Genomic DNA, 24,405 nt, shown 5'->3' with positions numbered 1-24,405 from the left:
TATGTTATTTTAACAATACTAAACCTTCCAAGAATCTGGAGTCTCTGCCAATTTATTTTTTTAAGCTTTTTCAATAATGTTTTGTAGTTTTCAGAGTTTGTTTTGTATTTTTGTTGAATTTAGTCCTAAATATTTTATTCCTTTTGATGTTATTGTAAACAAAATTGGTTTTTTTGCACTATATAGTGTCCATTGCTATTATATATAAAAATAATTATGTATACTGATCTTGTATCCTTCAACTTTGCAGAAATTGTATATTAGAAGTAAGTTTTTTGTGGTTTCCTTAAGATTTTCTACACACAAGATCATAATACCTATAAATAGATTGTTTTATTTCTTCCTTTGTGCCAGATGCCATTCATTTTCTTGTCTAATTGCCCTGGTTAGACAATGCTGAAAAGAATGAGGAGAGTGGACATCCTTTTACTGTTCCCTATTAGTGGGAAAATATTTAGACTTTCCATATTAAGTATGATGTTAGCTTTGGAAGTTTTGATTAAAAAGGAAGTATCAGATATAGAAGTTCCCTTCTACTTCTAGTTTATTGTTTTTTTAAACTGCAAAAGAATGTTTAATTTTGTCAAATGCTTTTCTGCATCTTTTGAGCTAATCATATAGTTTCTTTCTGTTACTGATATTTCAAACGATAAATCAACCTTCCATTCCTGAGATTTCCAACAAAACTTCTTGAACTTCCTTGATCAGTTTAGGTAAGTATTCTAATAAAACAACCAAATAAAGAAACAAGAACAAAAAAGCCAACCAAAGCAAAACTAAAAAGAATGCTGAATCCAATGTGTAAATCTTTACATGTATAACCCTAATTTCAAATGTTTGTTTTTGGTCATCTGACCACTGTTATATCTACAGACTCCTGAATAGTATTAATAATCTGATCTAATAAAGTAAACCAAAGTAATTAAGTACTTTTTAAAAAATATATAAGAATGTGGTTCAAGATTTCATTTAAAAAGATTCCCAGGCTATACTTTCTCATTTATGTTTAACTTACTATTAATGGCTCCTTATAAGTTTGCAACAAATCATTCACTATTTTTACTGGAATGCTATTTAAATTAATTCCTTGTTGCTTTTAAAACAAACCTTTAACTTGTGCTCTGACCACTGATCGTTGTTTATGATCTCGAGGTACAAACAAAGAAGAGGGCAGCCATTGTCACTACATGCCCCACCTGCCACTGACTTCCAGGGGATTTAAAGAAGAATTAGTCCTTTGGTTGTTTGCCCTTTGAGTTTGCTTTTTCTTCCTCTGGGAGCCAGGCGTTAAAACTAGGATATTCAAAAAGAAGTGCATATACAGGGAAAATTAAAAATGATATGCCCCCCCAAAAGAATAGGCTTACAAAAGAACTGAGAAGAGCTTAAGTTTACGGCTCAAGCTGGTCCTTTAAAACAGATACAGCCTATAATAAAAATGTATTCCCACCCCATCCAACCCCAAAGCAGTAACAATAAAAAAGCAAAACTTGGGGAAGGGAATCTGATTTCCAGAGTGCCCAGTTTCACCAAAAAAACCCAAAGGATGCAGAAGAAAGAGGAAAGCATGGCCTATTCAAAAGGAAAACAATCAAAAGATATGGCCCTGAAAGTAACCTGGTATTAAATCTACTAGGCAAAAACTTTAAAAACAATTGTATTAAGGGAGCTCTAAGAAAGATGAATATGAACATCTCAGGAGCTCAATGAACATCAAGATAATTTCAGAGATCCACACTGAGACACATCAAAATCAAATTTTTAAAAACAAAGACAAGGAGAGAATCTCAAAAGTAGTAAGACAACCAACTCACTACATATAGTGGATCCTTAGTTAAGATTACCAGTAGATTTCTCAAGAGAAACGTTAAATATTGGCTCACAAGGCTGTGAGCCAATATATTTAAAGTGCTAAGAGGAAAAAGAAAGCTAACCAAGAATGCTGTATCTACTAGAACTGTCCTTCAAGATTGAGGGAGACATTAAGACATTACCAAGTAAACAAAAGCTGAGGGAGTCCATGGCCACTAGACCTGTCCTGAAAAGTGAAATGAAAGAACACTGGACAGTAACTCAAAGCTTTATATGAGAGAATAAGCTCAGTAAATATAAATATGTACAGGGCAATTACAAAAGTTAGTATTATACAACTTTGTTTTTTAACTCTGTATCTTGTTTTTTATACAATTTTAGAGAAAAAGGTATTTTAAATAATTATCAGGCATGTTTTGAGGCACACAATGTATTAAGGCACAATTCTCTGACAACAATCAAAAGGTGGCAGAGACATAACTATAACAAAGCAGCATTTCTGTATGTTTGTGAAGTTAAGCTGTTATAAACTCAAATTAGTTATAAATTTATGATGTTAAATATAATCCCCATGGTAACCTCAAAAAATATAACTAAAGAATATACACAAAATGAATGAGAAAGAAACAAGTATTTTACGACAAAAAATAAACGCTAAAGACAGTAATGAAGGAAATGAGGGACAAAAAGCTTTTTAAAAAAAGATTGTATTCATTCATTCATTCATTGAGAGAGGAAGGGAGGGAGACAGAGAGGCAGAGAAACATCAATGTGTGGGTGCCTCTCACACACCTCCAACTGGGGACGTGGCCAGCAGCAACCCAGGCATGTGCCCTAGACTGGGAATCAAACTAGTGACCTTTTGGTTCACTGGCTGATGCTCAATCCACTGAGCCACACCAGCCAGAGAAGGGACAAAAAGCTTTTAAAAAGGCATACTGAAAATAGCAAAATGACAAAAGTCTTTTCTTCACCAGCAATCCATTTAAAAATGGAACCCTGGGCAGTAAGTGTGGCACAGCTGGCTGGAGTGTCGTCTCACAACCAAAAGGTTGTGGGTTTGATTCCCAGTCAGGGCACATACCTATGTTACAGATTGATCCCTGATTCCCAGGTGCCTAAGATCTCTGGTCTGGGTGCTTACAGGAGGCAGTCAGTCAATGCTTCTCTCTTGCATCTATGTTTCTCTCCCTTCTTTTCTCTCTAAAAGTGATGAAAAAATGTTCTCGAGTGAGGATAAAAAAAAAAAGTAAATGGATTAAATCTTTAACCAAGAGACAGGGAATGGCACACTGGATTAAAAAAAATAATAATCCAACTATGTGCTGTCTGTAAGATATTTAGTTTAGATCCAAAGGCACAAAAAGACTGAAGTCAACACATTACTGACTGAAGTCAATGTATTATTTGCATTATTTCCATGCAAATCATAACTGAAAAGGAGTAGGGTGGAATATTGTAATAGCAGAAAATACGCACTTTAAATCAAAAAAGGTTCCAAGAGACAAGGTTGTGCACATTATATTAATAAAAAGGTTTGATACACAGCAAGAAGATATAACAATTATAAACATTTAATTACCTAATAATGGATCATTGAAATAGATTAAGTAAAATATGACAGAATTAAAGGTAGACAGAAAGTTCTACAATAATAATAGTTGGAGATGTCAACCGTTCACTCTCAGAAACAAGATCCATTATAACCAGACATAAGATAAGGAGATACAGGATTTAACATGATAAACCTACTAGATCTAAGAGACATACACTATACTCAATACCTTTTTTCAAATACACGTGGGATATTTTACAAGACAGACCATACATTAGGCCACAAATTAAACCTCAACAGATATAAAAGATACAATAAAAAGTATCTTCTTCAACAACAAGAGTAAGAAATCAACAACAGAAGTAAACAGAAAAGTTCACAAATTTGTGAAAATTAACCCTTCAGTCAACAGCACAAAGAAATAAAAAGGGAAATTAGGAAATACTATAGAGAAGTGAAGAAAGGAAACACAACATACCAAAACTCATGACACTCAAAAAGGTGCTAAAGAGGAAAGTTTATAGCTATAAATGCTTCCTTAAAAAAAGTCTAAAACCAACAATCTAATTTTATAACTTAAAGAACCAGAAAAAAAACAAAAATAAATGCAGTGCTAGCAGAATGAAGGACATAATAAAAACTGGGCTGGTGTAGCTCAGTGGACTGAGCGCAGGCTACAAACTAAAGGGTCGCTGGTTCGATTCCCACTCAGGGCACATGCCTGGGTTGTGGGCCAGGTCCCATGAGAGACAACCACACATTGGTATTTTTCTCCTTCTCTTCTTCTCTTGCTAAAAATAAATGAGTAAAATCTTAAAAAGAGATTAGTGCAGAGATAAATAAAATAGAGAACAGAAAATCAATGAAACTCAAAGTTGGTTTTTTAAAACACCTTTAGCTAGATGGACTAAGAAAAAAAAGACTCAAATTACCAAAATCAGAAATGAAGGTGAGAACATCATAAGTACTGGAATGACCTTGATGAAATATGTAATTTCTGAGATACACAAAATCATCAAAAAAGGGAAACTTTGAATAGACCTGTAACTAGTTAGGTGACTGAACCAATAATAAAAAAGTCTAACAAAGTTAAAGCAAAGCCCTGGACCTGACAGTATCAAATGGTGAATTCTACCAAACATTAAAAAACTAACAACAATCTTTCTCAAACTTTTCCAAAAACTGAAGTGCAGGAAAACACCTAGAACATTTCATAACCGTTTGTATGAGACCAGCATTACCCTGATAACAAAGCCAAAGACACTACAACAGAACTACAGACCAACTTTTATAAACACTGATATGCAAAATTCTCAACAAAATACTAGGAAACCCAATTCAGCAGCATATTCTAAGAATTATATACCACAACTCAGTGGGATTTATTACTGGAATGTAGGATGGTCCAACATATATATATTGATCAATGTTATTATACCACATTAACAAGAATGAAGGGAAAAAAAACCACACACAACCACCTCAACTGATGCAGAAAAAGCACTTAACAAAATCCAACACACTTTTGTCATCGAAACACTCAACAAACCAGGAAGAGAAAGAAACCACATCAATTTAAAAGCCATTGTGAACATCATATTCAAAGGTGAAAGACTGAAAGGTTTTCCTCTAAATTGGTAAGAAGGCAAAGATGCCAATTTTTTGATACTTCTATTTAACATAGTAGTACTAGATGTTCTAGTCAGAGCAACCAGGCAAGAAAAAAATAAAGGCATCCAAATTGGAAAGGAAGAAGTAGTATTTTCTTTCTTCACAGATGATCTTACATGTAGAAAATCCTAAAGACTAAATGAAAATACCTGTTAGTACTAGTAAATAAATTCAGCACAGAAACCAGATACAAAAATCACATAAAAGTCAGATGCATTTCTACCTACTAACAATGAACAGCTAGAAGAAGAAATTATGAAAACAATTCTACTCATTATAAAATAAAAAATAAAATACTTATTAAAGACATAAATAAAACACATCTCATGTTCGTGGACTGGGAGACTTAACACTGTCAACACTACCCAAAGCAACTGACAGATTCAATGAAATGCCTATCAAAATATAAATGTTTTGTAGAAATAAGAAAACTCATCCTAAATTCAATTCAGAATCTCAGTGAAACCCTAACACCTAAAACAACACTGAAAAAACAAACAAAGAAACAAAGGAACAAACAAACCAATACTGGTGGGCTCACACTGTTTGGTATCAAAACTTACTACAAATCTATAGTAATCAAAACAGTGTGGTATTAGCATAGACAGGCATATAGACCAATGAAACAGAGTAAGAGCCCAGAAATAAACCCTCATATATATAGTCAAATGATTTTCAACGAGTGCCAAAATGATTTCATGAGGAAAAGATAAAACAATACCCACATAAAAAAGTGAAGCTGGATCCTTATGTACAAAAATTAACTCAGAGTATATCTAAGACCATACTTTGCTGTGTATAATGAACACACTCCCACATTCTGTCCAATTTTTCAGGAAAACCAATCTTTTGATTTAATTTTTAATTCAATTATTTATTTCTTTATATTAGAAACAAAACCCATTATCGTATTCCAGGGTATTATTTTGCATATGGGTACTGTCATTGCTTTCTAGAGTTATACTTTTAACACATAAGCATAAATAATTAAAAACATTTATATAGATACAGAATTAGTACTACTCACGTATAATGCACATCCTTATTTTCCCCTCAAAAATCTGGGCAAATAGTGCACATTATACATAACAAAATATGGTACATGTAAGACTTAAAACTATAAAACTCTTAGAAGAAAACAGAGGACAAGCTTCATGACAATGGATTTGGCAATGAAATCTTGGATATGACACCAAAAGCATACGGAATAAAAAAAAATTGGCCTTCATGTTTCTTTTAAAATTTTGTGTATCAGAAGACAGTAACAATAGAATAAAACAGCAATCTACAGAACATAAGAAAATATTTTCAAATCACACATTTGATAAAGGGTCAATACTCAGAATATACAGAAAACTCAACCCAAAAGTACTCAATTCAAATATGGACAAAAGATTTGAATAGATATTTCTCCAAAGATATATAAATGGCCAATAAAAAGGTACTAAAAAAGATGGTTAACATCACTAATCATTAGGAAATGCAAATCAAAACTACAATGAGTTACCACCTCATACCCATTAGAATAGCTATGATTTAAAAAAAAAAACCAATTTGGAAAATAACAAGTATTGATGAGGATGTGGAGAAACTGGAGCCCTTGTGCACTGTTGGTGAGAATGCAAAATAGGATAGCTGCTACGGAACAAATATGTCAATTCCTCAAAAATCAAAAATGAACCAGAATTACCATGTGACCCAGCAATTCCACTTCTGCTATATAACCAAAAAAACTGAAAGGAGGGTCTGAAAGAAGCATTTAATTTGTACACCTATGTTTATAGCAGCATTATTAATAATAGCTAAAACATGGAAACAATCCATGGACAGATGACTGGATAAGCAAAATGTAGTATTATCTAATGGAATGTTATTGGCCTTTAAAAGGCAGGCTTATTTTGACACATAACACAATACAGATGAACCTTAAGGACATTATGCTAAATAGAATAAGCCAGCCAAAAAGAGAAATATTATATAATTCTATTTATTTAAGGTACTTAAAGTATACAAAATCAACAACAGGTTATCAGGGTTGGAGGGAGGGCAAAATGAGGAGCTGTTTTGTAATGGGTATAATAGTCCTCCCTTATTTGTGGTGATACAGTCAAAGATCCCTAGTAGATACCTGAAACTGTGAATAGTACTGAATTCTATATAGATTATGTTTTTTCCTATACACATATACTTATAATAGCTTAATTTATAAATTAGGAACAGTAAGAGTTTAACAGCAACAAGTAGTAATAAAATAGAACAATTATTATAACAATACTGAAATAAGTTACATTAATGTGGCAGGCCTCTCTCTTTCTCCCTCTGATAATGGAGAAGACTATGATGGGAGGGTAGTGTGTACAGTGTGGATCTGCTGAACAAAGAAATGACATCCTGGGCAGGATAGAGTGGGAGATTTCATCACGCTAACTCAGAATAGGCATGCCTATTAAGATGCATGAATTGTTTATTTCTGGAATTTTTCATTTCATATTTTCAGTGTGGTTCACAATGGGTAACTAAATCCATGGAAAAGGAAACTGTGGATAAGAATGGGACTACTGTATAGTTTCAGTTATACAAAATGAAAGGGCGATAGATATAGTTGGTAGTAATAGTTGTACAAATATATTTAGTAACAGTGAACATAACACAAAGAAATTTAATCACCTAGTGTCTGGGAGAGTTGCAAGTTAAGTCCCCAGGGTTTGTGAGAAAAAAAAAGTGAACAGAGACTCAAGACTTGATGCCTCCAAAAGTATGTATCACAGATCAGGGTAGCATAAATACCTGGCGTTAAAATTTTTTTCTAATGAAGTACCTAACTAGTTAAATCATGAAATGACTAGTCTTAATCTTACCTGTACCAGATACCGTGGATCCACATTTAAGTAAGGTGAGAGAGGATTCATACCAGTCACTAGAGAAAGAAAAGCATCATATCACAACAAAAAATTTTAAAGTTATTTTATCTAGCATTAATTCTGCTTTTAATGTTTTAGCATTTTGATTTTTAGACTCACTGAATGTGAAATTTTCTCCCACTTCTCTAAGCTTATCCTTCTTGTCTGGCAGTTTGGGGCTGCCTCCTGCTGCTGTCTTCAGTTTCAACCCACATCTTGCAGTGGTGATTCAGGCTCTCATAGAAAGATGATATAGGCAGTAACGTGTATCAAATGAACAAAGTATCAGGAAGCACAGCCCTGGTTAACTATAAAGCCACTTTCTTTCTACTTTGCTACAAGAATGCTTGCTAACAATGTAAACTGCAAAATAAGACTGACAAGAGACCAATGAATTTCATGGGAAAAACAGTATTTGTGTTATGTGTTGTGTATAAATATCTCATGGCAGTTTCTACAGATCTTAGTGTTAACAGTTGCTGAACAGAGTTTATTTACTATGGCAGGATAGAGAATTTTTGGGCCATCACCACAGGGATGGGGGGCCAGGAAAATAGAAAATGGAAACTCAAGAAGGCCAGATTTGAACCCCACTAACTGAAGTTAGAAAAATCTATCAAAGAAAATCAACTTTCTCACACTTTACAATTATTCTTTGGATACTACTGTATCTCAGTTGCTTGTTCACAAATCTATGCATTACACATGACTCATCTTCTCATTAACTGAAAGTCCTATTAGTTCTATATTCAGTAGCTATCTTGTACTGTGTTACTTATCACCACCTTTATTGCTACTACCCTAGTCCAACCATTAAAATCTCACCTAAATTACAATAACGATCTCCTACCTAACTATATTCACTTACTACCTTGGAATTAAAGTGATTTCTTAAGAAAAGGAAATCAGCCTGAATAGCCACCATTTACTTATAATCAAATCTAAATTCTTTACCCTGGTTTACAACACACATTAGCTGCCACTCCTTGCCATTCCCTGCCATTTAGCTAATGAGAAGCTAAAGATCTCATTAGCTTCTATCACTCCAACTCTCTGGCAGTTCATAGACACACCTAATGGTTGTTCCTCTAACATGCCAGGTTTGTTTTTTTTCTCAGGACATTGGTACTGAACATTTTCACTGGTGTATTTGTCCCCTTCCAGGCATTTGTATTACATTCACATCACACCTCAATGTCAACACCCTTGAGATGCTCCTTCCCCGACCCATTCTAAAATGGCTACCTGCTCTGAACAAAATCTCACGATCCCGTTTTTACACATACTTATCACTATCTGAAATGTTTTTGTTACTTGGCTCACTTCAATAGGATGTAAACTTCATAAAGTCAGCATCCATCTTTTTAGAATAATTTAGGTGCTGTGGCTCTGCACCCATAAAAGTCATCGACTCATTGTAGGTGCTCAATGAATGGTTTTCATCCCTCCATCACTCGTTTTGCCTTCAAAATATTTACCATGTTAAGGCGGTGCCCTCTGCGTTCCAAAACGCAGAGCTCTTAAGGTATATTATGTATACACTGTTCTAGACTGTTTTGTCACAGGGAATTTGAAAGGGCTTTTTTGTTCTTGAGCGTAAAGGACCTAGAGAAATAATACAATAATTCTTAAAAAAATTATAAAGCACTTATCCTCCACCAAGTTCCTACTATCTTTAAGACCGAGTTCTATTTGTCCAGTCGAATTCCCACTGAGTCCGAAAGACCTGGCATACATATTCATAGAACTGAGAAGAGGGCCAAGGGGATATTCGTGCTTCTGCATCCTCTCGTATAATATATAATGCCTCTCCTAAAATTCTTTCTTAATGTGTATAAGTGACCTTTAAATTTAAAGTGCAGCTCACTCCCCAGCCCCTACAGTTGTCTTGGCTCGTATTTCTTTCTCGCCTACACGTATTACTGAGTGTTCTGACCTGATGGTTACTTTGTGGTTGAGAATATGTGGCTTTGCGCTAAAATGTTTTCTAAAATGTTATCTATTTGGAATACATTTACATGCAGAGCTGAGCTGACCTCGTAATTTAGGGCCACGCACACAGCCCAACACAGCCCAAGGAAATGTGTGTGAGGAAAAATAAGGCCCAAAGCTCGAGTGTAAAAGGAAGAAAAGCTGCAACATTTCCTAAGTTCAGGTCAGCCACAAAGAGTTCTCGGGGATCCATGGCTCCAAGAACTGGTTCAATCTTGACAAAGCAGCAGCGACACATACCAACCACACTACTGATACTGTAGACTGTGGACATCGACAAAAATGAAAACAAGACAACCCGCAGTCCTGGTGCAGTCGTCAGGAATCAGAAATGTTCGCAAGTTGCGCCCGATACTTACGCGGGACGCCGGCCAAATCCGCGTGCGAGTAACTAGGTGCGCCCGCTCCGAAAAAGCCAGCCAAGCCTCCTGTCGTTTTGTTGCCGCTTCCCCCGCCGCCCTCCATGGTCTCGCAGCAAACTGCGCGTCTGCCTCAGCCCGGGGATGCCCTGCTGTAGTTCCTCGACAACGGCGGGTAGATTCACGTTACCACAGACTCCTTCACACGCTGACCTTCCGGGCGCCGGTGTCCGCTATGCCCCACCCTTCCGCTTTGCGACTTTGTACGGCCCGGAAGCGGGATGCGCCTAACGGCAGTTTTCCGGTGGAAGGAGAGTGAACGTAGCCAGTACCAGGGCGGTGTATCCTGAGGAAGGCGGGTTACCTGTGGAAGAGGGAAGACAGGCGATTGGTTAGGGAGAAAAGCTGAGTCGGGAAGCCAGCGGAGCAGCACCTGCAGAAGCAGGCAGCAGCAGAGAGGGAATGGTTCCTGGAGGCGCCGAGAAGGAGGCGCAGTCCGTCCCTCAGGGTTAGTGGATGAAGCTCTCCGCCCGGGCCAGCCCGGGGACTGTGCGGTGCGGGTCCCAGCATGAGTGCGGGCCCCGGCTGTGAGCCCATCACCAAGCGACCCCGCTGGGGTGCCTCTGCAACTTCTCCGCAGGCCGCCTCGGACTCCCGGAGCTTACCCGGCAGGCAGAGGCGAGCCCTCGACCCTAAGGACACTCCTGTGCACTTCAGGGTCCCACACTCCTCGTCTGGCAGCGTCTCGGGGTGGGCGGGACCGCACAGAGGCCGCTCCACCTCGCTTGGTACGTGGGGAAATAAAGATCTTTTCCTTCGCCTCGGCCCACACCTCTTTTTGGTCTCTGTGTGAGGACCCAGGGACTCCAGTCACCGACTCGTTTAGTGTGCACCACTCTGAGGGCCCGTTTGAGAGCCACCAAGGCCACTTGTGGGGGCAATGGGGCTACATTTTCCCTGTCGGGATTGGTGGTGTGAGAAACCCTCCCGAGGGGGGTTTCTCCCTCCCCTCCCGAGGAGCAGACACCCGGCAGAAAACGACAGACAACTCCACCTTTTTGCTTTACTAGGGTTTGAATGAGAAATCGTAGTCATTAAAGGAGGTCTAATTGAATATGAGAAGCTTCAGTTTTGAAAGGAAGGTACAACTTCCCTCAGTTCAGATTCTGGTTCCCTAACTCCAGAGCTGTTAGACTTACCTGGCACTGTACTTGACTCGGGTGTACAGAGTTGAACAGGAGTCATTTATTTGGCCTCTGCCTTAAGACCCTAAAATGTATCAAGGGAGATAGACGGTTACAGACGTCAACATGATAAAGGTTAATGGATGTTTTGACGGATGGTAGAAGTACTTAAATTCAGTCCAGTACCAAAGATACTCTCCCAGAAGAAGAGATGCTTAATCTGAGGACTGAAGAATGATGAGTGAGCTAGATGAAGAGGAGGCAAGGAAGTATTCCCAAAGTGCAGCTGATGCATACTGTCAAAGAGTAGTGAGAGATGAGGCTGAAAGATAGCAAAGATCAGATCATATTGGGAATTGTAGGTTTTGCATTTTATATCTAAGGGCAATGAGAAGCAATTAAAGAGCTTTTATTAAGAAAGTGACTTGAACATATGTATATATAATCTTCTTTAGGGGTTGGGGTAAAGGTCCCTGTGCCTGTTGCATGAGAAATAATGGATTGAAAGAAGTGCAGGCCCGAGACTCGTTAAAAGTTAGTTTAAGTGGGAAATAAAGATGGTTTATACTTAGCTGTGGGCCACAGGGAAGGGGAGAAGTGGTTCCATTTAGGAGAGAATGGGTTATGTGGGTTTGTACTCATAAGAAGTGTATGTGTGCTGTAAATGAAGACTTGGGAGTTTTGGGCATAAATGTAAGTGATGTTATGGACGTACCATGTAGAGAACATAAAAGTGACCTAGGACAGAAACCTAAAGTTTCTGCTCCTAAAGAGCATTACCATTTAAGAGTAGACTGAAGAGAAGCAGCTAGAGAGGTAGGGGGGAAGCCTGGCTTTTGTTGTGTCATGCAAGAATTTCAAAAAGGAGGTCAGGTAGATGGTGTACACTTATTTCTTTCAGAATTTAGAGGCAGTGTGGTGCAGATCTAAACTAAGTATTGGAGGATGCGCAGGGTTTGCTGTATAAATCGAAGGGAATAAATATGAGCACACAGAACAGCTGTGTAAAAGGTGGTAGGTCTGGAGTGCAGAATGACAATGTCAGACACTGGGAAGGGGAGCAAGAGCTAACTCAAGTCATTTGAGCGCCATCTCGAGGCATTTGGGCTTTGTTCTGTGGCTAAGGGGGACCACTAAAAATCTTTTAAGAAGGGGGATACTTAGTATTTTAGAAAAGATTGCTTAGGCAGTCTTTCCTAAACTAATAGTTTAAATTTCGCTTTGTATATAGAGTAAGAATACTTTGTATATAGAGTATATATGTAATTAAGTAAATATACTGTATTTATAATGAACGTTTCATGAAATAATACCCTGTGTGTGGTGCATTCTTATGCTGTCATTTGTAGTTTGTAAAACAGAGAAAGTGAAGACTGTAGACACAGAGACCTGTTGCAAGAAATAAATGTTGTCTGATAAGTGATGTACCTGTTCTTTTAATGTTGCTATTTTGAAGATGAGGGAAGGAGGAGTTTAAGATTTCAGATATAGATACAAAGTACTCGGTGAAGGAAAGTGGAGAGGAGGTGGAACTGAGGTATTGTGTCTGACTTATATGATGAGCTAATTTGTGGTTCCATTAACTTTATTTGCAGATAAAGGAGAAGTTAGTTGTGGTAGTAGGGGGCAGTTAATCCTCATTGGTTGGAACTTCTGATTTTCTGCAGAAGAGGAACCAAATTAATATTCCAGCTGTACTTATGTTTGTAAATGTTTTCAGTATACCTGGCACAGGGCACCACTTAACAAAATGTTCAAAGTCTATATATATATATAAAACTATTGCTTTAAAGTTTGGATTTTTTTTAGGAACTTTGAATTTAAAATTTTTATGTGTAGTTTTTCTAGAAGTAGGTGGAATAAGGAAGTAGATATTTTTTTCAGTATCTTAAATTTTGTGTTATCTTCTGAGCACATTTCTTATATTAATTGAAATTTGGATAACTACATATAGGCAGAACCTAGCATGTTATTCTCATTCTGATAGGGAACGATTTGTTAATTGTGTTGTGGAAGCTCCCTTATTCTGCCTATTATAACTACCTAGAGTTTCTCTTCCCACTCCAGAGATGATCCAAGTGTAGGTCAGTGGTTGGTGAATGAGGGGCTGGAGCTGGCTTACTGCTGTCAAAAGCATCTTCAGACCTCTTTCCTCATCTGAGAAACTGTCTCCATTGCTCTTTGTTCTTACCATATCCTTCCTTCCCATACTTTATCTTGCTGCTGGAAGAAAGACTTTGTGGAGACAGGGTGCTTGCTCCTGTGATATGCAGATGAATTTTACAGATGTTGTGCTTTTTGCCTGTATTATAGCAATTAAATGACTTGCTTATTGAAATATGCTACTGAGTGATGTTACTGATGAGACTGTGTAAATGGTGTGAAGTCATAATGAAGTTGGATTTTTCACTGAGATCACTACTGATCTCAGTGAAAAAGAGGTTGAGTGTAAGTGTTGGAAGAGAATAATACATTTGTTGAGTTTCTGCTCTGTAAGACTGGATACTTAATATTTTCTCCCATTGATCTATGTTAGCCTTGGAAGTAGATATTGTTAATCACACTTTATAGGTGAGAAAAGAGAGGCTCAAAGAAATGAATTACTTCTGAGTGACTTAGCAAAATTTGCAGTCTAAGATATTGATTCCAGATCTTGTATCTTTTTCATCATCTCCCATTGTTTCCCCTTTTGTTTGTTGTGATTATTTCTAGTTAAAAGGACGGAGTTCCCGGGAAACCTGGGAAGCATCATTTTATGCTTACTTCAGGAATTAGGTAAATGAAACAGTCCTGTGATGTGTTGGGAAAGAAATCTTTAGAAGCCAGAAGTAGTGGTACTGGAAAGAGAAGTAGGCAGACCTTTTTACGAGGTCCTCAGAGGAAATGAGCAATGTTTTATTAGTAAGAGATACTATTTCTTCACCTGTTGGTTCTCCTTCATCCTGGTCTCAGGTTTCAGGAATGATAAAGGAAGCCTGAAGTGAGGGAACACAGGCTCAGTGCCACAGTTTCAGGAGAGAGCCCTGCCCTTCAACTGCACTAGAACACTTAATAGTTTTTTTATGAAACAGTGTAGGCAGTCTAGGTTCCATAGGCTTGTCATCATGATTCATATGTATTATAGGAACCTAGCCATTGCATACCATTTAATCCTTACATTTATGGAGAAAGGTGTTTTAAATTATACACTGACTCAAAAAAGGAAATTTTTTTTGCTCACCGCTGGTTTTTAATTTGAGGATTTTCTATATTTGCTGTATTTGACATATGAAATTAAATAGAGAAGATGGAACTGTAGAAAAGTCTCAGAATGAAATGACTCATTTTTTACTCCCTTCTGACTGAAACTAATTTTTTTCTGAAGCCTGATTTGCTATTAAAGTACTACTTTAATTAAATCACTAAAGTAGTTTTTAACAAGAAACATCAAATATATATATGTATATGTATACATATAATTTTTTGAAGCTATTTTAAGAATGCTGAATTGATTTTTAGTAGTTGGAGTGTTAGTATTTTGTGGAAGGTACAAATTATGTGGCACTCAATTACAGTTAAGTAAGCTGTTTATTTTTATTTATTTGGAACATCATCTGTTTTCCTCACGTTACTGTGTTTGAGGGGACTTAGGTTAGAATGAGTCAATGGTTGAAGATGCTTAGATTCTTACAATGTAATTTAGACAGTAGTTGAGACTGTTGAAGATTTCCTGTTTTTTAATACTAAAATATTGCATACATTTAACCTACATGAAATAATTGAATTTTGAAAGCATGCTTATTTCTAATGCTTTATAAGTTGTGGCTTGCATTTGTTCATGTTGCATCTCTCTCTGCTGAGCCATCAATTCTACTTTTGCTACTCTCTGCTGGTCATTTCTATCTTGTTATCTCATTGGCATCTCAAATTTAGTAGTTCAGAATTGACTTAATCATATTTTCCCCCTAAACCCAGTTTTCTTATATTTCACAATTAGTGCTGTCATGATCTTTTCAGTCTCTTAAGCTTAAAACTTAGTGTCACCTTTAACTTCTCCTACAATTGTGCAGTCTTTAATGACTCACTTTTCAACTTTTCCTGTTCGAATAGTTCTGTCCTTGGCCAATAGTTCTCCAACCTAGTTGTTCATCAAAATCACTTTGAAAAAAAATACAGATTCTAGCTCCCCTGACACTTCCATTATCACACATATAGATTCTGATTCTGTAGGTCTGAGTGTGTCCCCGGGATCCATTTATTAGTAGCCTGATGGTTTGAGAATCACTGACCTAGATCAATAGCTTTCTTGCTGGTTTCTACCAATGAACTGTTTCTTCTTGCCTGTTCAGATTTGCCCTCCAGGCTACATGGGAGCTTCCTAGATTTGATTTATGGAATTACAGCTCTGAGCGTGAATTTTGACACTTTTTGTAATCCTAGGAGAGACACAGTTAATTTGCATGTTTGCAGAAAAGGAATGTGAGACCCTTCACAAAGTCACATAGAAATCTAGTGGGGGAAACAGAATTTGAATCTAGGTGGTCTGATTCTAGAGCCCATGCTCTCATCCTTTAGGTCATACCAGCTGTTTTAGAGAATGGTTGCTTTCTTTTCTATGATAAAATGTATTTATGTTGCTGTATTATCTCCCATTACTTGAGTGCAAAGGGAGTGGTCAATCTTTTTAACCCACAGAACTTAGCATAAGGGCTTACATGTGTATTTGCTGCTAGAAGTATTTTCTCTTTGAAGGCATGTATGCATATACATTAATGTTTTGGGTGTGTGTGTGTGTTTTTTTTTAACAGCGTTCAAACAAAAGACTATTTCCAGTTGGATGGACACTAAAGGAATCAAGACAGCTGAATCAGAAAGGTATAGAAACATATATAGAGAGAAATGAATAACATGATATACGGATGTTTTATCTTGCGTCATGCTATTTTCTCTCCTTTGTCAGTTTTTTGAATCTACATTTATTTGTTCTTTCAATTTATAAATAATAATTTTTTAGAGTCTTCTATATGCCAAGGACTGTCTTATATATTTGAGATACAGAGATGAAGGAGAAATAGTCTTTGTCTTTAAAATACTTGTAGTGGTGGTGGCATACAGAAATGCATGATTACAGTAAGTCCACACTTAACATTGTTAGTAGGTTTCCTGATATGACCTATAATGAAACCAATTTTGCTAAAGGCTAATTGATACAAACAAGAGGTAAGTTGCCGTCACACCTTATCAACATTATAACAAAAAGACATTGAATGAAACAGTGTTATTTGAGGGCCTTCTGAGTTTGATAAATTCGATAGTAAAGGTACAAACAAGGTACAGTGGTGGTTAGCATTATAGAATAAACAATCCCCTTTATCTTTGCAGGAAAGACTGCCCAGTAAGTGAATGAAGTTTAACACTTCTGGCAGGCACATAGTTGGGCAAAGGGCATTAAAGGCATATTTGCAGAGATATAGAGTCATGAATGAGAATGCTATATGCTCAGATAATCACAAGTAATTTAAGTATTGCTGTGATGTTATAGGAATGTGGTTGGGTAAGTGCTTTTCTTGCATAAGTTTTTTTCTATTAAAATATTAGTTCTGTTGTGTCATTAGTTCTTTCTATTTTCTTACAGTCTGCATAGTAAAGAAAACAACAATACAAGAGTAGAATCCATGATGAATTTTGTACAAAAAGATAACTGTTATCAACATAACATGGAAAAATTAGAAAATGTTTCTCAGCTAAGCATTGATAAATCACCAGTTGAGAAAAGTGCACAGTATTTGAACCAACATCAGACTGCAGCTATGTGTAAGTGGCAAAATGAAGGAAAACATACAGAACAGCTTTTGAAAGGTGAAACTCCAACAGTAACTTTGGTATCTGAACAGTTCAGTAATGCTAACATTGATCAGTCACCTCAAAATGATGATCAGAGTGACACATATAGTGAGGAAAGTAGAGATAATCAATTTTTTATGCCTGTAAGGGTTACAAATGCAAACCAGACTATAGAAGATAAACAGGCCAGAGAAGCCAGAAGTCTTCAGAAGTGCAGAAAGTCTTGCCATCTTGTGGAAGATTGTGCAGATTGTCAGCAGGCAGAGATTGATGTGGTGCCAGAGAGTCCCTTGTCAGACATTGGCTCAGAGGATGTCAGTACTGGACTGAAAAATGCCAACAAATTGAGTAGACAAGAAAGTAGCCTAGGAAATTCTCTATTTGAGAAGGAAAGTGAACTGGAGTCACCAATGGACGTGGATAATTCCAAAAACAGTTGTCAGGACTCAGAAGCAGATGAAGAAACAAGTCCAGGATTTGATGAACAAGAAGATGGCAGTTCTTCACAAACAACAAATAAACCTTCAAGGTTCCAAGCAAAGGAAGCTGACACTCAACTGAGGAAACGGTCCTCTGCCAAGGGAGGTGAAATTCGATTACATTTCCAATTTGAAGGAAAGAGTTGTGCTGGAATGAATGATTTAAATACCAAACTACCTGAAAGTACTTCTGGCTTGAATGTAGAATGCAGAAATTCCAAGCAACATGGGAAGAAGGGTTCTAAAATCACGGATCATTTCATGAGAATGCCCAAAGCTGAGGACAAAAGGTAATTTTTTCCATCCAGAGTATGTCCAATAGTGCAATGCATTTTGTAATTTTGTAAGGAGTGTTTAGCAAAGATACAGTTTACACTGAAGCTAAGTAACTGTTGTGTTTCTTGTTATCTATTTATGCTAAATTTATAGTTAGATTAAAAACTTTAAATTCTAAAAAGGCCAGAAACAAAAATAAGAAGTAAATAAATATTTGCTTTTTAGTTTCATGAACTTCCTTCTGAAATTTATGTGAATTTTCAGAACATAAAAGTATTTAATTGATAGTAGCTACTTTTATTTAGCTATTTTCCTAGGCCATTGTTTACTGCATTTTCTCTAATGCTCTGACAGGTAGGCAGGTGGTATTGTACTCACTTCACAAATGAGAAAACTGAAATTGGGGTTAGAGAATTCACGGAAATTATGTAATTTGTGGGCAGTAAAGCCAGGGTTTAAATCCCAGTCTAATTACAAAACATTTTTTAAATTACATTTTTGCAGTTATTTCATGTAGAATGTTAAAGCTCAGTCTGTTTTCTGTGATTTTTTTTTTCTGCCAAAGTTCACTTCATTGAAGATTATTGTCCAGAATCCTGAGAAGTAACTGACTTATTTGTCAATGTCCATATTCTTATGTGGTCCTTTATTCAGAAGGTGGTTTACATGTGTTTGGAAATTCCTACCACAGACTATTGAAAATGAGCTTTTGGGTTTTACTATAAGCTTTATAAGGATTTTTGTTTGTCTTGTTTTTTTAATTAACAAGAAAAATGAACAAGCTTGGCACATTTTAAACAATAACAGTCTGGGTAAGTTTTATACTGTGTATCCAAGTGAATTTAAATGGTAAGTATTTTGTGACTGAATACATTTGTTTTGACCTTAGAAAAGAACAATGTGAAATCAGACATCAACGAACAGACAGAAGGATCCCAAAATACATTCCACCTCACCTTTCTCCAGATAAGAAATGGCTTGGAACTCCTATCCAGGAGATGAGAACAATGCCTACGTGTGGAATCCAGCTGCCTCTCTTGAGACCATCTGCCAATCACACAGTAACTATTCGGGTAGGTATTATCTCTTATCTATAAAGAGAGAAGATTAATAAAGTCTTGATTTCTTTTGTTATTAATGTGAAAAACAGACAAAGGTGTAGAAAGTGGTTCCCTGCATATAAAGTGGTGGGAAATCTATAGAATGTAGAAATATAATGATAGTTTAGTATGGTATTTAACAAATCCATAAGATGAATCATTGTCAACTAATGAGGAAATTGAATTTTTTTGTAATTTTAAGAAAATTCATTGGATTCTTTTAAAAAAATTAATTGACATTTATTGAGTACCCATTATTAGGTACATAGTAGGTATTGGGTTAGTTCTAAAATTCAAAGTTGTGGTTCAGTATCTTTAAATCATTCTCTACTTTTTCCCTCTTTTTTGAGCTTTAGATTCTTCCAGATGTCTCTATCACTGTTCCACAGGTATCTCAAACTCAATGAGTATAAAACCAACCTCATTTTTAAAATTGTGGTTAAATACATAATAGAAAATTTATGATCTTAACCATTTAAAAATATGTTTCATTGGCATTAAGCATGTTCACCATATTATACAGTCATTACCACTACCCATTTTCAGAACCTTTTCATCATCCTACACAGAAACATGGCTACTAAACTGTAACTTCCCAATCCTTGCTTGCCCCTATTAACCTTTTTTATACTTTCTGTGAGTTCTTTTTTTAAAACACATTTTTAATGAGGTATGTAAAATTTACCCATTTTAAGTGATCAATTCAGTAATATTTACTGAATTTACTGAGTTAGACAACCATCACCATAATTCAGTTTTAGAAGATTTTTGTCACTCTTTGGACAGTTTTAAATAGTCATCTCATTATTAGTCTCTGTTACTAGATTTTATAGGAACTACTTATAAAAAAATCCCTTTTATGGTACAACTTAGTCTAGATGTGATTAAATATTTCAAAATACAGAATTCTTTAGTGTAGTTAGAGAAAAAAGCAACATTTAGCAGGGTGGTAGGGTTTGAGCTGAGCTCAAAAAGAAGAGTGAAAATTTTGAGGTGGACTTTAAACATGTATGTACTTTTGTAATAGTAAGTAAAGGCTGTGCAGTTGAAAAATATTTGTTTTAGGAATGGAAAACAATTGCTTTGCTGGAGCTTAGAATTTGACTGGGAAATGGTGGAAAAGACTTTGAAAAATGTATTGGGTTCACATCATAGAGGGCTGCAGGTGCCAGGAACTATATAGGTAATTGACTGTATAGGTAATAGAAGTCATTAAAATGCTTCTGCAGATAGTAGTTGTGTTATAGTAAGATTAATCAAACAGCTGTATTTAAAAAAAATGAAGTGAGGATGCATTGGAAACAAGGAAATGTAATAAGAGATGAAAAGGAAGGAGGTAGTAATTATCAAATTGTGCTGCATGGAAGTGGTTGTGGGGTTCTTTTGAAATTTGACTTGTTTCTTTTCTAAATTATATTTTTAACTATGAAAAACCTATAGTAAAAGAACTAACAAACAATTTGAAATTGTATGCTAGTTCAGATTTGAAAATGCTTAATACTATATTTTAATGAGCAGATTTATGAAGAGAACTTATCTTTGTTCATACAGTAGAATCAAGATTCTCTTGTTACTGCTGTTTAACTGAAGAGTTTCCTTAAACATAAAAATAACAGTTTAAAAAATTACCATTTGCAACTATTTAGGTATGTGAGTAGTATTTTCTTAATACTGTGTAGGAGATATAAAAGTAAATTAAATAGTAGATTTAGCTGTCATCCCTATCCCCCAATTTCAAATTTTGCATTACTTAAAATAGTCATTCTCATTATCGATGTTAGCATAAGGAAAAATTATTGTAAACATTATATTTATTAAAAGTTTTTATTTGATTTTAATGATTTCATGTTAGATTTCTTAAAGAAAAATGAGGTCTACTATTTTAAAATGTTTGGAAATCACTTGAGATAGGGTAATGATTGTTAAGATAAAAAGAGAAAATAGATGGTTGCATTGTTTTGAGGTAAAATTGATAGGTCATGGTGAAGTCTTAAAGATTGGGTGGTAGGGGAAAAGGGGGCATTGATAATAACTGTCTAATTAAGAAAAGGCTGGGTCACTGAGAATATGTTGATGGTTAAGATTTGGAAAAAAGATTGATTTGGGAGGTAATGATATTTTGACTTTTCCTTCTTTTCTTACACTGTTCACAAAGAAAACCTAAAGCATCCTATGTCATCATTGTTTAATCTCTGTAATTACTATGTATTTGTTAGATATCCAATGACCCATGAATTTTAAAAATCTTAAAAATTATTTTTGTTTTATTGCAATAGTAATGCAAGATCATCGTAAAAAAATGTGACTGTTATATGAAAATATATAACTCAGAAAACCTATCTTTTGTAGTCCTATTCCAAGAGTTGAACTATTTGGTATATTCTCTTCTAGATTCTTTTTCTGAATATGGTAATATAATGTCTGTATAATAAATAGTTATTAAATAATCCTTAATTGCATTTCTAAGATGCCAGATATTAATAATTATAGAATTGGAAGTAATAAAATAAAGCTGATATTTAGCATTAGAAACGTAAGGCAATCTGAAACTTCATGGACATGACACTCAGTGCTTGATTATCTATAATACATGGATGAACACACACATACATCCATGCAGACATAAGCACACACATGTACACACATATATACACAAAGCATATTCTTATCTATGTGTTCCCCTATGTGGAAGCTGGACTGGTACCTTTTCTGTCACCTCCAATTACAAAATCACCTTTAGGACCTCCATTTGGAGGTAAAAATATTTCCAACATAATTGATATGTTAGCCATTTTTGACTCTCGACTCATTCTTTCCTCCTTGGAGTATTCTCATGCTTTGTCTTCGGCGACACCGTATAATCCTAGTTTTCTTTCTCACCCATTAGTTACTTCCTATGTTCCTTTAGCTCTTCTTTATGAGGCCATTCCTCAAGGTTAATTCGTAGATCTTCTTTTCTTACTCTGTCTCTGGATGTTCATCTACCATTAGGGTTTTGATGGTCACATGTATAGGAGGCCTTATTTATTTCTCTTGAGTTTCAGACTTTTTATGCAGCTACTATCTATGTTTTTTTTTAATAGCTGTTCCCTATTTGAGGAACAGTCTGTCTTTTCCTGGTTAACTTCTTTTTACTTATTTATTTATTTTTAATATATTTTATTGATTATGCTATTACAGTTGTTCCATTCCTCCCCCTTTATTCTCCTCTGCCCTGCTCACCCCCTCCCACCTGCATTCCCCTCCTTTAGTTCATCTCCATGGGTCACACATATAAGTTTTGTCTTCTATATTTCCTATACAATTCCTACCCTCCCCTTGTCTATTTTCTACCTACTATTTATGCTATTTATTTTCTGTACCTTTTCCCTTTCTCTCCCCACCCACTCCCCTACTGATAATCTTCCATGTGATCTCCATTTCTATGGTTCTGAACCTGTTCTAGTTGTTTGCTTAGTTTGTTTTTGTTTAGGTTTGGTGGTTAATAGCTGTGAGTTGTCATTTTACTGTTCATATTTTTGATCTTCTATTTCTCAGATAAGTCCCTTTAACATTTCTTATAATAAGGGCTGGGTGATGATGAACTCCTTTAAGTTGATCTTATCTGGGAAGCACTTTGTCTGCTCTTCTATTGTAAATGAAAGCTTTGCTGAATAGAGTAATCTTGGATGTAGGTCCTTGCCTTTCATGACTTCAAATACTTCTTTCCAGCCCAGTCTTGCCTGCAAGGTTTCTTTTGAGAAATCAGCTGACAGTCTGATGGGAACTCCTTTGTAGGTAACTGTCTCTTTTTCTCTTGCTGCTTTTAAGATTCTTTCCTTATCTTTTCTCTTGGGTAATGTAAGTATGATGTGCTTTGGAGTGTGCTTCCTTGAGTCCCACTTATTTGGGACTCTCTGAGCTTCCTGGACTTCCTGGAAGTCTATTTCCTTTCCCAGATTAGGGAAGTTCTCCTTCATTGTGTTTTGAAATAAGCTTTCAATTTATTGCTCTTTCTGTTCTCCTTCTGGCACCCCTATGATTTGCATATTGGAATATTTAAAGTTGTCCCTGAGGTTCCTAAACCTCTCCTCAGTTTTTTGAATTCTTGTTTCTTCATTCCATTCTGCTTGAATGTTTCTTTCTTCCTTCTGGTCCAAACCATTGATTTGAGTCCTGGTTTCCTTCCTATCACTGTTGGTTCCTTGTAGATTTTTCTTTATTTCACATAACGTGACCTTCATTGCTGCCTGGCTTTTTTTAATGCTGTTGGAGTACTAAGTGAGTTCCTGGAGCCTCCTGATAACCAGTGTTTTGAATTCTGCATCTGATAGGTTGGCTAGCTCTTTATTGCTTAGTTGTATTTTTTCTGGAGCTTTGAACTGTTCCTTAATTGGATCCTTTTTTGGGGGTGTGGTTTCAGCATGCCTGTCATGTAGTAAGGGGTGGAGCCTTAGGTGTTAACCCAAGACAGGGCAACCCACCTTATGGGGTTGTGATGCTGTATGTGGGAGAGGGGCCTGAGAGGGAACAGTGCCACTCGCTCCTCTCTCTGCTTGTTTTCAGTCTCTTCCCCCACTACCCACAAGCAAACTGGGCCCTTCTGGTGCTGATTCCCAGTGGGTGGGTTTGTGTACGTTTTAGGACCCTGTGGGTCTCTCCAACGAACTCTCCTGTGAGGCTGGGAGTTTCTCCAGCTGTTGTCTCAACCCCCACAGGTGTTTTCAGTGAGAGGCTTTGAGGCTTTATTTCCCAGTGCTGGAGCCCTGTCTTTCTCACTTCCCAGTTGCTCCTACGGGTTTATTTGCAAGCGAATGAATGTGAGACTGCCCAGTCTGCAAGTGACTGTCTGGCCCTGTGCACCAGCAGCTGCCTTGTCTGTGAGTCCTCTCCTCCTGGCTGGCCATCTCTGTCCCTTGTACTGGTCTGGATGAATATTTCTTCTTAACTCCTTGGTTGTCGGACTTCCAAACAGTTCGATTTTCAGTCAGTTCTGGTTGTTACTTGTTTTTAAATTTGTTGTTATCCTTCTTTTGGTTGTGCGAGGAGGTATGGCGTGTCTATGTATGCCTCCATCTTTGCTGGAAGTTACTTCTTTTAACTTCTGGTCAACTTCTTTTTATACTTCGAAGTTCAGTTCAATTGCCACTTCCTCAAGGAAGGCTTCTATATACCCATAAGTTAAGCTAAAATTGTCTAGAATAGATTTATTATTTTTTAATTCTCACCCAAGGACTTTTTCCCCCCACTGTTTTAAGAGAAAGAGAAAGGAAGA

At 36.4% G+C, this 24,405-nt stretch overlaps 2 protein-coding genes across 3 annotated transcripts in view; one reads left to right on the top strand and one right to left on the bottom strand.

The window, feature by feature from the left end:
- Positions 1-10,533, bottom strand: part of TIMM23 (translocase of inner mitochondrial membrane 23) — a 32,006-nt gene extending 21,473 nt beyond the window's left edge. Inside the window, exons 1-2 of the mRNA XM_037143115.2 lie at positions 10,290-10,533; positions 7,897-7,955 (exon numbers count right to left, since the gene is read on the bottom strand). Coding sequence (XP_036999010.1) covers positions 7,897-7,955; positions 10,290-10,395 — 165 coding nt within the window. The 5' untranslated portion in view covers positions 10,396-10,533. The remainder of the gene's footprint in view (positions 1-7,896; positions 7,956-10,289) is intronic.
- Positions 10,534-10,599: 66 nt separating this feature from the next.
- Positions 10,600-24,405, top strand: part of PARG (poly(ADP-ribose) glycohydrolase) — a 230,425-nt gene continuing 216,619 nt past the window's right edge. Inside the window, exons 1-4 of one of the 2 annotated variants that reach the window (XM_053667366.1) lie at positions 10,600-10,797; positions 16,261-16,327; positions 17,088-18,065; positions 18,941-19,128. In XM_053667366.1, the coding sequence (XP_053523341.1) occupies positions 10,752-10,797; positions 16,261-16,327; positions 17,088-18,065; positions 18,941-19,128 (1,279 nt within the window). In that variant the 5' untranslated portion in view covers positions 10,600-10,751. Of the gene's footprint in view, positions 11,078-16,260; positions 16,328-17,087; positions 18,066-18,940; positions 19,129-24,405 lie in introns of both variants that reach the window. The other variant, XM_053667365.1, reaches the window with a different exon arrangement.

This window comes from Artibeus jamaicensis, unplaced genomic scaffold (assembly GCF_021234435.1).
Source record: "Artibeus jamaicensis isolate MK-2021 breed Jamaican fruit bat unplaced genomic scaffold, CSHL_Jam_final contig_468, whole genome shotgun sequence".
In the NCBI taxonomy this organism is placed as follows: domain Eukaryota; kingdom Metazoa; phylum Chordata; class Mammalia; order Chiroptera; family Phyllostomidae; genus Artibeus; species Artibeus jamaicensis.
Note: the sequence above shows the minus strand (reverse complement) of the source record. Positions and strands in the feature narration are given on the sequence as shown.